Source organism: Mustelus asterias, chromosome 2, assembly GCF_964213995.1.
Source record: "Mustelus asterias chromosome 2, sMusAst1.hap1.1, whole genome shotgun sequence".
Lineage (NCBI taxonomy): Eukaryota > Metazoa > Chordata > Chondrichthyes > Carcharhiniformes > Triakidae > Mustelus > Mustelus asterias.
The window spans coordinates 4,284,060-4,297,410 of NC_135802.1; the positions used below are offsets into that span (position 1 = coordinate 4,284,060).

General features: G+C 47.0%; 1 protein-coding gene across 2 annotated transcripts in view; it reads left to right on the forward strand.

The window, feature by feature from the left end:
- oplah (5-oxoprolinase, ATP-hydrolysing) overlaps positions 1-13,351 on the forward strand; it is a 92,986-nt gene that overhangs the window by 74,373 nt on the left and 5,262 nt on the right. For both annotated transcript variants that reach the window (XM_078230198.1, XM_078230206.1), the window contains one exon: positions 3,668-3,765. In XM_078230198.1, coding sequence (XP_078086324.1) covers positions 3,668-3,765 — 98 coding nt within the window. The remainder of the gene's footprint in view (positions 1-3,667; positions 3,766-13,351) is intronic.

The window sequence follows — 13,351 nt, forward strand, 5'->3', positions numbered from 1 at the left end:
AAAAAGGCCAAATTTGATGAAATGAGAAGGGATCTGGGAAGTGTGGATTGGCACAGGCTGTTCTCTGGTAAGGATGTAAATGGAAAGTGGGAGGCTTTCAAAGGAGAAATTTTGAGAGTGCAGAGTTTGTATGTTCCTGTCAGGATTAAAGGCAAAGTAAATAGGAATAAGGAACCTTGGTTCTCGAGGGAGATTGTAACACTGATTAAGAGGAAGAGAGAGTTGTATGAAATGTACAGGCAGCAAGGAACACATCAGATGCTCGAGGAGTATAAAAAGTGCAAGAAGCTACTTAAGAGGGAAATCAGGAGGGCTAAAAGAAGACATGAGGTTGCTTTGGCAGACAGAGTGAAGGAAAATCCAAAGAGCTTCTATAGGTATGTTAGGAGCAAAAGGATAGTGAGGGATAAAATTGGTCCTCTTGAAGACCAGAGTGGTAGACTGTGTATGGAACCAAAAGAAATGGGGGAGATACTAAATGGTTTTTTTGCATCCGTATTTACTGAGGAAACGGGCATGGAGTCTACGGAAATAGGGCAAACTGGTAGGGAGGCCATGGAACCTTTACAGATTAAAGGGGAGGAGGTGCTCGCTGTCGTGAGGCAAATCAGAGTGGATAAATCCCCAGGACCGGACAGGGTATTCCCACGGACCTTGAGGGAAGCTAGTGTTGAACTTGCAGGGGCCCTGGCAGACATATTTAAAATGTCAGTATTCACGGGGGAGGTGCCGGACGATTGGAGAGTGGCTCATGTTGTTCCGTTGTTTAAAAAAGGTTCCAAAAGAAATCCGGGAAATTATCGGCCAGTAAGTTTGACGTCGGTGGTGGGCAAGTTATTGGAAGGTGTGATAAGGGATAGGATCTACAAATATTTGGATAGACAGGGACTTATTAGGGAGAGTCAACATGGCTTTGTGCGTGGTAGGTCATGTTTGACCAATCTATTAGAGTTTTTCGAGGAGGTTACCAGGAAAGTGGATGAAGGGAAGGTGGTGGATGTTGTCTACCTGGATTTCAGCAAGGCCTTTGACAAGGTCCCTCATGGGAGGTTAGTTAGGAAGGTTCAGTCGCTAGGTATACATGGGGAGGTAGTAAATTGGATAAGACACTGGCTCAATGGAAGAAGCCAGAGAGTGGTTGTGGAGGATTGCTTCTCTGAGTGGAGGCCTGTGACTAGTGGTGTGCCGCAGGGATCGGTGTTGGGTCCATTGTTGTTTGTCATCTATATCAATGATCTGGATGATAATGTGGTTAATTGGATCAGCAAGTTTGCTGATGATACAAAGATTGGAGGTGTAGTGGACAGTGAGGAAGGTTTTCAAAGCTTGCAGAGGGATTTGGACCAACTAGAAAAATGGGCTGAAAAATGGCAAATGGAATTTAACGCAGACAAGTGTGAGATATTGCACTTTGGAAGGACAAACCAAAGTAGAACGTACAGGGTAAATGGTAGGACTCTGAAGAGTGCAGTTGAACAGAGGGATCTGGGAATACAGGTACAGAATTCCCTAAAAGTGACGTCACAGGTGGATAGGGTCGTAAAGAGTGCCTTTGGTGCATTGGCCTTTATAAATCGGAGTATCGAGTATAAAAGTTGGAGTGTTATGGTAAGGTTATATAATGATGTGGAGATGCCGGCGTTGGACTGGGGTAAGCACAGTAAAAAGTCTCACAACACCAGGTTAAAGTCCAACAGGTTTATTTGGTAGCAAATACCATAAGCTTTCGGAGCGCTGCCCCTTCGTCAGATGGAGTGGTTATCTGTTCTCAAACAGTGCAAACAGACACAGAAATCAAATTACAGAATACTGATTAGAATGCAAATCTCTACAGCCAGCCAGGTCTTAAATGTACAGACAATGTGGGTGGAGGGAGCATTCAACACAGGTTAAAGAGATGTGTATTGTCTCCAGACAGAACAGCCAGTGAAATTCTGCAAGCCAAGGAGGCAAGCTGTGGGGGTTACTGATAATGTGACATAAATCCAACATCCCGGTTTAGGCCGTCCTCATGTGTGCGGAACTTGGCTATCAGTTTCTGCTCAGCGACTCTGCGCTGTCGTGTGTCGTGAAGGCCGCCTTGGAGAACGCTTACCTGAAGATCCAAGGCTGAATGCCCGTGACTGCTGAAGTGCTCCCCCACAGGAAGAGAACAGTCTTGCCTGGTGATTGTCGAGCGGTGTTCATTCATCCGTTGTCGTAGCGTCTGCATGGTTTCCCCAATGTACCATGCCTCAGGACATCAGTGACCACGACACCACACAACCCTGCCACAGCAACCTCTGCAAGACGTGCCGGATCATCGACACGGATGCCATCATCTCACGTGAGAACACCATCTACCAGGCACACGGTACCTACTCTTGCAACTCGGCCAACGTTGTCTACCTGATACGCTGCAGGAAAGGATGTCCCGAGGCATGGTACATTGGGGAAACCATGCAGACGCTACGACAACGGATGAATGAACACCGCTCGACAATCACCAGGCAAGACTGTTCTCTTCCTGTGGGGGAGCACTTCAGCAGTCACGGGCATTCAGCCTTGGATCTTCAGGTAAGCGTTCTCCAAGGCGGCCTTCACGACACACGACAGCGCAGAGTCGCTGAGCAGAAACTGATAGCCAAGTTCCGCACACATGAGGACGGCCTAAACCGGGATGTTGGATTTATGTCACATTATCAGTAACCCCCACAGCTTGCCTCCTTGGCTTGCAGAATTTCACTGGCTGTTCTGTCTGGAGACAATACACATCTCTTTAACCTGTGTTGAATGCTCCCTCCACCCACATTGTCTGTACATTTAAGACCTGGCTGGCTGTAGAGATTTGCATTCTAATCAGTATTCTGTAATTTGATTTCTGTGTCTGTTTGCACTGTTTGAGAACAGATAACCACTCCATCTGACGAAGGGGCAGCGCTCCGAAAGCTTATGGTATTTGCTACCAAATAAACCTGTTGGACTTTAACCTGGTGTTGTGAGACTTCTTACTAAGGTTATATAAGGCATTGGTGAGGCCGAATTTGGAGTATTGTGTACAGTTTTGGTCACCTAGTTACAGGAAGGATGTAAATAAGATTGAAAGAGTGCAGAGAAGGTTCACAAGGATGTTGCCGGGACTTGAGAAGCTGAGTTTCAGAGAGAGATTGAATACGTTGGGACTTTATTCCCTGGAGCGTAGAAGATTGAGGGGAGATTTGATAGAGGTGTATAAGATTTTGATGGGTATAGACAGAGTGAATGCAAGCAGGCTTTTTCCGCTGAGGCTAGGGGAGAAAAAAACCAGAGGGCATGGGTTAAGGGTGAAAGGAGAAAAGTTTAAAGGGAATATTAGGGGGGGCTTCTTCACGCAGAGAGTGGTGGGAGTGTGGAATGAGCTGCCGGATAAAGTGGTAAATGCGGGGTCACTTTTAACATTTAAGAAAAACTTGGACGGGTTCATGGATGAGAGGGGTGTGGAGGGATATGGTCCAAGTGCAGGTCAGTGGGACTAGGCGTAAAATGGTTCGGCACAGACAAGAAGGGCCAAAAGGCCTGTTTCTGAGCTGTAATTTTCTATGGTTCTATGGAATGATTCGGGGCGTGGGATATTTTGGGAAGATGGTTTAACGACATAAGCAGCAATATTTTCCTGTCACTGTAAGTCGAGTTTCTATTCCCTGTGCAGGAGGGGAGCCGGGAGCCCGAGGACTCAATCTACTGCTCCGTGAGGATGGACGGACCATCAATCTCGGAGCAAAGACGTCTGTTACTGTTTGGCCTGGGGTAAGAGGACGTGACTGGTAACTAATCATTCTGGTCCAGAAACTCACTCGCATAAAACACACATGCACGGGCACACACACACACACGCATAACGCGCGCATAACGTGCGCGCACACACACGCATAACGCACACACACACACACATGCATAGCGTACACATGCATACACATAACGCACATACACACATAACACACATGCATAACATAGAAACGTAAAAGATAGGAGCAGGAGGAGGCCATTAGGCCCTTCGAGCCTGCTCCATCATTCATTACGATCATGGCTAGGGGGGAAATTGCAGGTTCCCTAGCCGAGATATTTGAATCATCGATAGTCACGGGTGAGGTGCCTGAAGATTGGAGAGTGGCAAATGTTGTGCCTTTGTTTAAAAAGGGCTGCAGGGAAAAGCCTGGGAACTACAGGCCGGTGAGCCTCACATCTGTGGTGGGTAAGTTGTTGGAAGGTATTTTGAGAGACAGGATCTACAGGCATTTAGAGATGCAAGGACTGATTAGGGACAATCAGCATGGCTTTGTGAGTGGAAAATCGTGTCTCACAAATTTGATTGAGTCTTTTGAAGGGGTAACCGAGAAGGTAGATGAGGGCAGTGCAGTTGATGTTGTCTACATGGACTTTAGCAAGGCCTTTGACAAGGTACCGCATGGTAGGTTGTTGCATAAGGTTAAATCTCACTGCATCCAGGGTGAGGTAGCTAAATGGATACAAAATTGGCTTGATGACAGAAGCCAGAGGGTGGTTGTAGATGGTTGTTTTTCAAACTGGAGGCCTGTGACCAGCGGTGTGCCTCAGGGATCAGTGCTGGGTCCACTGTTGTTTGTCATTTATATTAATGATTTGGATGAGAATATCGAAGGCATGATTAGCAAGTTTGCAGATGACACCAAGATTGGTGGCATGGTGGACAGTGAAGAAAGTTATCTCAGATCCTCCGAGTGCAACGGGATCTTGATCAATTGGGCCAGTGGGCTGCCGAATGGCAGATGGAGTTTAATTTAGATAAATGCGAGGTGATGCATTTTGGTAGATTGAACCAGGGCAGGACTTACTCAGTTAATGGTAGGGCATTGGGGAGAGTTACAGAGCAAAGAGATCTAGGATACAGGTTCATAGCTCCTTGAAAGTAGAGTCACAGGTGGACAGAGTGGTGAAGAAGGCATTCAGCATGCTTGGTTTCATCGGTCAGAACATTGAATACAGGAGTTGGGCCGTCTTGTTGAAGTTGTACAAGACATTGGTAAGGCCACACTTGGAATACTGTGTACAGTTCTGGTCACCATATTATAGAAAGGATATTATTAAACTAGAAGGAGTGCAGAAGAGATTTACTAGGATGCTACCGGGACTTGATGGTTTGAGTTATAAGGAGAGGCTGGATAGACTGGGACTTTTTTTCTCTGGAGCGCAGAAGGCTGAGGGGTGATCCTATAGAGGTCTATAAAATAATGGGGGGCATAGATTAGCTAGATAGTTAATATCTTTTCCCAATAGTAGGGGAGTCTAAAACTAGAGGGCATAGGTTTAAGGTGAGAGGGGAGAGATACAAAAGCGTCCAGAGGGGCAATTATTTCACACAGAGGGTGGTGAGTGTCTGGAACAAGCTGCCAGAGGTAGTAGTAGAGGCGGGTACAATTTTGTCTTTTAAAAAGCATTTAAACAGTTACATGGGTACGATGGGTATAGAGGGATATGGGCCAAATGCAGGCAATTGGGACTAGCTTCGGGGTTTAAAAAAAGGGCGGCATGGACAAGTTGGGCCAAAGGGCCTGTTTCCATGCTGTAAACCTCTATGACTCTATAATTCTATGGTTGATCGTCCAACTCAACAGCCTAATCCTGTTTTCTCCACATAACCTTTGATCCCATTCGCCCCAAGTGCTATATCCAGCCACTCCTTGAATGCATTCAATGGTTTGGCATCAACTACTTCCTGTGGTAATGAATTCCACAGGCTCACCACACTTTGGTGAAGAAATGTCTCCTCACCTCCATCCTAAATTGTCTACCCCGAATCCTCAGACTGTGACCCCTGGTTCTGGACTTCCCCACCGTCGGGAACATCCTCCCTGCATCTACCCTGTCTAGTCCTGTTAGAATTTTATAAGTGTCTATGAGATCCCCCCCCTCATCTGAACTCCAGCGAAAACAATCCTAACCTAGTCAATCTCTCCACATACATCAGTCCCACCTTCCCTGGAATCAGCCTGGTAAACCTTCGCTGCACTCCCTCAAGAGCAAGAACATCCTTCCTCAGAAACGGGCGGCACGGTGGCACAGTGATTAGCGCTGCTGCCTGACAGTGCCAGGGACCCAGGTTCGATTCCCGGCTTGGGTCACTGTCTGTGTGGAGTTTGCACATTCTCCCCGTGTCTGCGTGGGTTTCCTCCGGGTGCTCCGGTTTCCTCCCACAGTCTAAAAGACGTGCTGGTTAGGTGCATTGACCCGAACAGGCGCTGGAGTGTGGCGACTAGGGGAATTTCACAAAAAGTAAGCCTTACTTGTGACTAATAAATAAACTTTACTTTACTTAATATATATTGTGAATAGCTGGGGTCCCAGCACGAATCCCTGTGACACCCCACTAGTTACTGCCTGCCAAATTGAAAAGCACCCATTAATTCCTATTCTTTGTTTCCTTTCTGCAACCAGTTTTCTATCCATCTTAATACACTTCCCCCAATCCCCTGCGCTTTAATCTTGCACGATAGTCTCTTGTGATGGACTTTGTCAAATGCTTTTTGAAAGTCTAAATATATCACATCGACTGGCTCCCCCTTGTCAACTCCACTGGTTACATCTTCAAAGAATTCCAACAGATTTGTTAAGCATGATTTCCCCTTTATAAATCCATGCTGACTCTGTCTGATCCTGCCGCTGCTTTCTAAATGCTCTGCTATAAAGTCCTTGATAATGGATTTGAGAATTTTCCCCACTGCCGATGTTAAAGCCACTGGTCTATAATTCCCTGTTTTCTCTCTATCTCCCTTTTTGAATATTGGAGTGACATTCGCTACCCTCCAATCTGCAGGGATTGTTCCTGAGTCTATAGAATCCTGGAAGATGACCACCAATGCATCCACTATTTCTAGAGCCACTTTCTTAAGTAATCTGGGATGTAGATTATCAGTCCCTGGGGATTTATCAATTTTCCCAGCACCATTTCTCTACTAATATTGATCTCCCTCCGTTCTACCGTCTCAATAAATCTTGCATTCTCCAACATTTCTGACATCTGATTTGTGTCCTCTTTTATGAAGACAGAACCAAAGTATGTACTCAGTTGCTCGGCCATTTCTTTGTCCCTATTATACATTCCCCCGTTTCTGTCTGTAGGGGACCTACATTTGTCTTCACCAACCTCTTTCTCTTCACCTATCTATATAAACTCCTATGGCCTGATTTTACCATTTTCATTCTAAGTGCTGAATCTGGGCGTAATTCAGATCCGACTTGGAAATCTGCTTTCAGGCAATTTCAGATCAGCACTTAGCTTGAAAAAAAAATTGCGTGTTTGAATCGTGCTGTGGGCGGGGCTTAGCGCGCCTGAAATGATTGGAGCTCTGAACTGCGCATACGCAGTTAGAAAAAAATTGTCAGATCGCTCTGGGCCGCAGAAAGTGGAGAAAGCGGCCCAGAAGCAAAAAGCGGGAGCGATGGCCCCCACAGACATCACTGTTCCCCGTATGCACCCCCCCCCCGCTACCCAGAACAATCGCGACCCCCCTGCCCCCTTCCCCCCCACCAATCGCCCGCAGAGTGGCAGCAGACCCCCCCTGACCGCCCCCCCCCCACCAGTGAGCGATCGCCCCCCCCCCCTGCCAGAGATACATCTTACCCGCCTGCCTTCTACCCCCCCAAACCAGAGAATGATCTGGCCTCACTCTTTCCCCCCCCCCCATCCCGAGAATGTTCTGGCTTTCCTCCCCTCCTGCACCCACCCCACCTGCCCCCCCCCCCCCACCCCGCAGAGGTACATCTGACCCGCCTCCTCCTCCCTCCCCACCTCCTCACCAGAGAATGATCTGGCCCGCCTCCCCCTCCCCACCACCGATCTGAGTCAGAGAGCCGTTGGAAGCTCTGAACTTACCTATTCAGCAGCGAAACAGACTTTTATTTAGCATGTCTATTTCAGCCCGATTCCAGATCGGCGAACGTGGTGGTAAAGCAGGAAATGCTGATAAAGTTGGGCGGGCAGTTCATTAATTCAATTTAAATGCATGCAAATGAATTTAAATCGCCCGTGTGCGAATCGGATCGCGGCCATTCCCAGACCTCGGTAAAGTGAGCATCTGCGCGGACGCAGGCACGGCTCGCGTTAATGGCCTCACACCCGACTTTACCACGTTTCTCCCCGGTAAAATCGGGCCCTTAGTGTCAGTCTTTATGTTCCCTGCAAGCTTACTTTCATTCTCTATTTTCCCCTTCTTAATCAATCCCTTGGTCCTTCTTTGCTGAATTCTAAACTGCTCCCAATCCTCAGACCTATTATTTTTCTTGGCCAATCTGTGTGCTTCTTCCTTAGATCGGATTCTCTCTCTAATTTCCTTTGTAAGCCATGGATTGGCCTGTTACCCATTTTGTTTTTGTGCCAGACAGGAATAAACAGTTGCTGCAGTTCCCACATGTGTTCCTTGAATGTTTGCCATTGCCTATCCACTGGCATCCCTTTCAGTAACTCTCCCCAATCTATCAAGGCCAATTCATGCCTCATATCCTCATAGTTTCCTTTATTAAGATTCAGCACCCTAGTCTCCGAATCAACTACTTCACTCTCCATCTTGATAAAAAATTCTAACATGTTATGGTCGCTCATCCCCAAGGAGTCTCGTACAGCTAGATTGGCAATGATTCCCTTCTCATTACATAGTACCCAGTCTAAGATAGTCTGCTCTCTAGTTGGTTCCTCCACATATTGGTCAAGAAAACCATCCCGTGTACACTCCAGGAATAACACACATACACACATAACACACACATACATGCATAACACACACACATACACGCATAACACACACATACATGCACATGCATAACACACACACGCACATCACACGCATCACACACGCATCACACACACACACACACGCATCACACACACACGCATCACACACACGCATCACACACACACGCATCACACACACACACAAAGAACAAAGAACAGTACAGCACAGGAACGGGCCCTTCGGCCCACCAAGTCTGTGCTGACACAGATGCCTCTCTAATCGAATATTTTCTTGCCTCTACGTGGTCCATATCCCTCTGTTCCCTGTCTATTCATGTATCTATCCAGATGCCTCTTGAACGTTGTTATAGAATCTGCTTCCACCACCTCCTCCAGCAGCGCATTCCAGGCATTCACTACCATCGGTATGAAAAACCTGCCCCTTACATTTCTTTTAAATTTTCCCCCTCTCAACCTACGCCCCTGAGTAATTGACCCTTCGACCCTGGGAAAAAGACTCTGACGATCCACTCTATCCAAGCCTGTCATAATCTTGTAAACCTCTATCGGGTCCCCCTCATCCTCCCGACGCTCCAATGAAAACAATCCAAGTTTGATCAACCTTTCTTCATAGTCCATATCCTCCAAACCAGGCAACATCCTGGGAAATCTCTTCTGCACCCTTTCCAATGCGTCAACATCTTTCCAGTAACCTGGCAACCAGAATTGTACACAATACTCCAAATGCGGCCTAACCAAAGTCTTATACAGCTGCAACATGATTTTCTGATTCCTATACTCACCGCCCCGACTGATGAAGGTCAGCATGCCCTACGCCTTCTTGACCACCTTGTCCATCTGAGTTGCCACCTTCAGGGAACTGTGGATCTGCACGCCTAGATCCCTCTGTATGCTAATATTTCTAAGGGCTCTACCATTTACTGTATACTTTACTTCTGCAGTAGACTTTCCAAATCACATCACCTCACATTTGTCCAGGTTAAATTCCATCTGCCATCTTTCGGCCCAGGTCTCCAGCTGATTTATATCCTGCTGTATCCTCTGACAATCCTCCTCACTATCCACTATTCCCCCAATTTTTATATCATCTGCAAATTTACTAATCAGACCACCTACATTTTCCTCCAAATCATTTCTATATATTGCAAATAATAGATGTCCCAGCGCTGATCCTTGTGGAACACCATTTGTCACAGACCTCCAGTTAGAAAAGTACCCTTCCACTGCTACTCTCTGCTTTCTATGCCCTTTTTCAAGCCTTTTTGTATCCATCTTACCAGCTGACCTCTGATCCCATATGACTTCACCTGCTGTATCAGCCTGCCATGAGGAACCTTATCGAAGGCTTTACTAAAGTCCATGTATACAACATCCACTGCCCTGCCCTGGTCAACTTTTCTTGTTATTTCCTCAAAGAACTCAATCAAGTTTGTGAGACACGACCTCCCCTTCACAAAACCATGCTGCCTATCGTTAATAAGCCTATTCTCTTCCAATGTGAGTATATCCTGTCCCTAAGAATCTCCTCCAATAATTTCCTCATCGCTGATGTAAGGCTCACAGGCCTGTAATTTCCCGGATTGCCTCTTCTGCCCTTCTTAAACAGAGGAGCAATGTTAGCTACTCTCCAATCCTCCAATCCTCTAGTACCTCGTCCGTGGCTAAAGAGGATATAAAGATTTTGGCCAAGGCCTCAGTAATTTCTTCCCTCACCTCTCTCAGTGTTCTGGGACAGACCCTATCTGGCCCTGGTGACTTGTCCACCTTAATGTTTTTCAAAACCTCCAGTACCACCTCCTTTTTTACCTCAACATGTCCTAGAATGTCAACATCCTCCTTTCTACACTCACCATCCGCCCCATCCTTCTCCTTTGTAAATACTGATGCAAAGTACTCGTTAAGGACCTCACCCACCTCATCTGGCTCCACACACAAATTCCCTCCACTGTCCTTGAGTGGACCTACCCTTTCCTTAGCTACCCTCTCCCTCCTTATATACACACAAAAAGCCTTCGGATTCTCCTTAATCCTGCCTGTCAAGGACATTTTATGCCCTCCCCAGTCCGTGTTTAAGCTCTTTCCTGGTGTCTTTGTGTTCCTCAAGAGGTATCCGTTTTCAATTTCCTGAAATTTATGTATGCCGCTGCCTCCTTTTTCACTAAGCTCACAATCTCTCTTGTCATCCAGGGTTCCCGAATCTTGCTACCTTTATCCTTCATTTTTACAGGGACATACTTGTCCTGAATTGTTAACAACTGACTTTTAAAAAACTCCCACATTTCAGATGTGGATTTACCTTCAAACAGCCACCCCATGTCTACATTCCCTAGCTCCTGCCAAATACTGTCGTAGTCAGCCTTACCCCAGTTTGGTACTTTCACTCTGGGACTACTTCTGTCCTTTTCTACAAGTATCTTGAAACCCATTGAATTGTGATCACTGTTTCCAAAATGGTCCCCAACTGAGACACCATTCACCTATCTAGGCTCATTTCCCAGAACCAGGTCTAAGATAGCCCCTTCCCGACTCTCCAGAAGCACTCTTGGACACATTGAACAAACTCTGCCCCGTCCAAGCCCCCGGCACTAAAGGAACCCCAGTCTCTGTCGGGGAAGTTAAAATTGCCCATCACAACAACTCTGTTGTTTTTACATCTTCCCACAATCTACTGACATATCAATTCCTCCACTTCACGCTGGCCGTTGGGAGGTCTGTTGTACAGCCCCAACAGTGTGATTGCACCACTCCTGTTCCTGAGTTCTACCCATAGGGCCTCACGGCATGATTCCACCAAGGTGTCCTCCCTCTGTAAAGCTGTGACATTCTCCCTAATCAGTAAAGCAACACCCCCACCTCTTTTGTCACCCTCTCTATCTCACCTGAAGCATCTAAATCCTGGAATGCTGAGCTGCCAGTCCTGCCCTTCTTTCATCCAAGTCTCCGTAATTACCACAATATCATAGTTCCATGTAGTAATCCGAGCTTTAAGTTCATCCGCCTTATCTGTCATACTCCTTGCGTTAAAGTAAACACACCTCAGACCATCTGTGCTGTCATGTTTTGTACACTCTCCCTGTGTTTTATTTCTCTGAGCCCTACTGGACCCATTCACTGAATTCTCCACAGACTCTGTTCTGTGGCCCTTTTTGATTTTTGTCTTTGGTTTCTCTGCCTTCCACTTTTCCCTTTCACTGCCTTTTGTTTCTGTCCCCACTTTACTTCCCTCTGACTTCCTGCATCGGTTCCCATCCCCCTGCCACATTTTTTTAAACCCTCCCAACAGCACTAGCGAACGCTACCTCCCCCCCCCGAGGACATTGATTCCAGTCCTGCCTAGATGCAGACCATCCGATTTGTACTGGTCCCACCTCCCCAGACCGGTTCCAATGTCCCAGGAATTTGAATCCCTCCCTCTTGCACCATCCCTCAAGCAACGTATTCATCTTATCTATCCTGACATTCCGACTCTGACTAACACATAGCACTGGTAGCAATCCTGAGATCACTACCTTTGAGGTCCTACTTTTTAGTTTAACTCCTAACCCCCTACATTCAGCTTGTTGGACCTCATCCCGTTTTTTACCTATATCATTGGTGCTTGTATGCACCACAACAGCTGGCTGTTCACCTTCCCCTCTCCAGAATATCCTGCAGCCGCTCTAAGACATTCTTGACCCTTGCACCAGGGAGGCAACATACCATCCTGGAGTCTTGTTTGTGTCCGCAGAAGCGCCTATCTATTCCCCTTACAATTGAGTGCCCTATCACTATCGCTCTAGCACTCTTTTTCCTGCCCTCCTGTATACCAGAGCCAGCCATGGTGCCATGAATCTGGCTGCTGCCACCTTCCCCTGGTGAGCCATCTCCCCTAACAGTATCCAAAATGGCATATCTGTTTTGGAGGGAGATGACCACAGGGGATCCCTGCACTGCCTTCCTCTGTCTGGTGGTCACCCATTTCCGATCTCCCTCAGTAATTTTTATCTGTGGTGTGACCGACTCACTGAACGTGCTATCCACGACTTCCTCAGCATTTTGGATGCTCCAAAGTGAATCCATCCGCAGCTCCACAGCCATCAAGCGGTCTAACAGGAGCTACAGTTGGACATACTTCCTGCACGTGAAGGAGCCAGAAGGGTCCCTGAATTCCCACATTGCACAAGAGGAGCACGACATGGATCGGGGCTCTCCTACCATGACTTAACCCTGAAGTTAACTTACAACTACTACAATGCCAAGAGAAAAAAACGAGAAAAAAGACTACTTACCAGTCACCAGCCAACCTGCTGACACACACACGCATAACACACACAACACACACGCATGCATAACACACGCATGCATAACACACACACATGCATAACACACACAACACATATGACACACAAACGCATTACACACACACAAATGCATTACACACACAACACCCACACATGCATAACGCACACACATGCATAACACGCACAGACACTCACACGCACACACTCACACGTGCACACAGACATGCATACATACACACACATGCATGCAGACACACCACTGTCTCTCTCGGTCTGGTATCTCATGCACACATACGCACGTATGCACATTCACACACGCACACACATG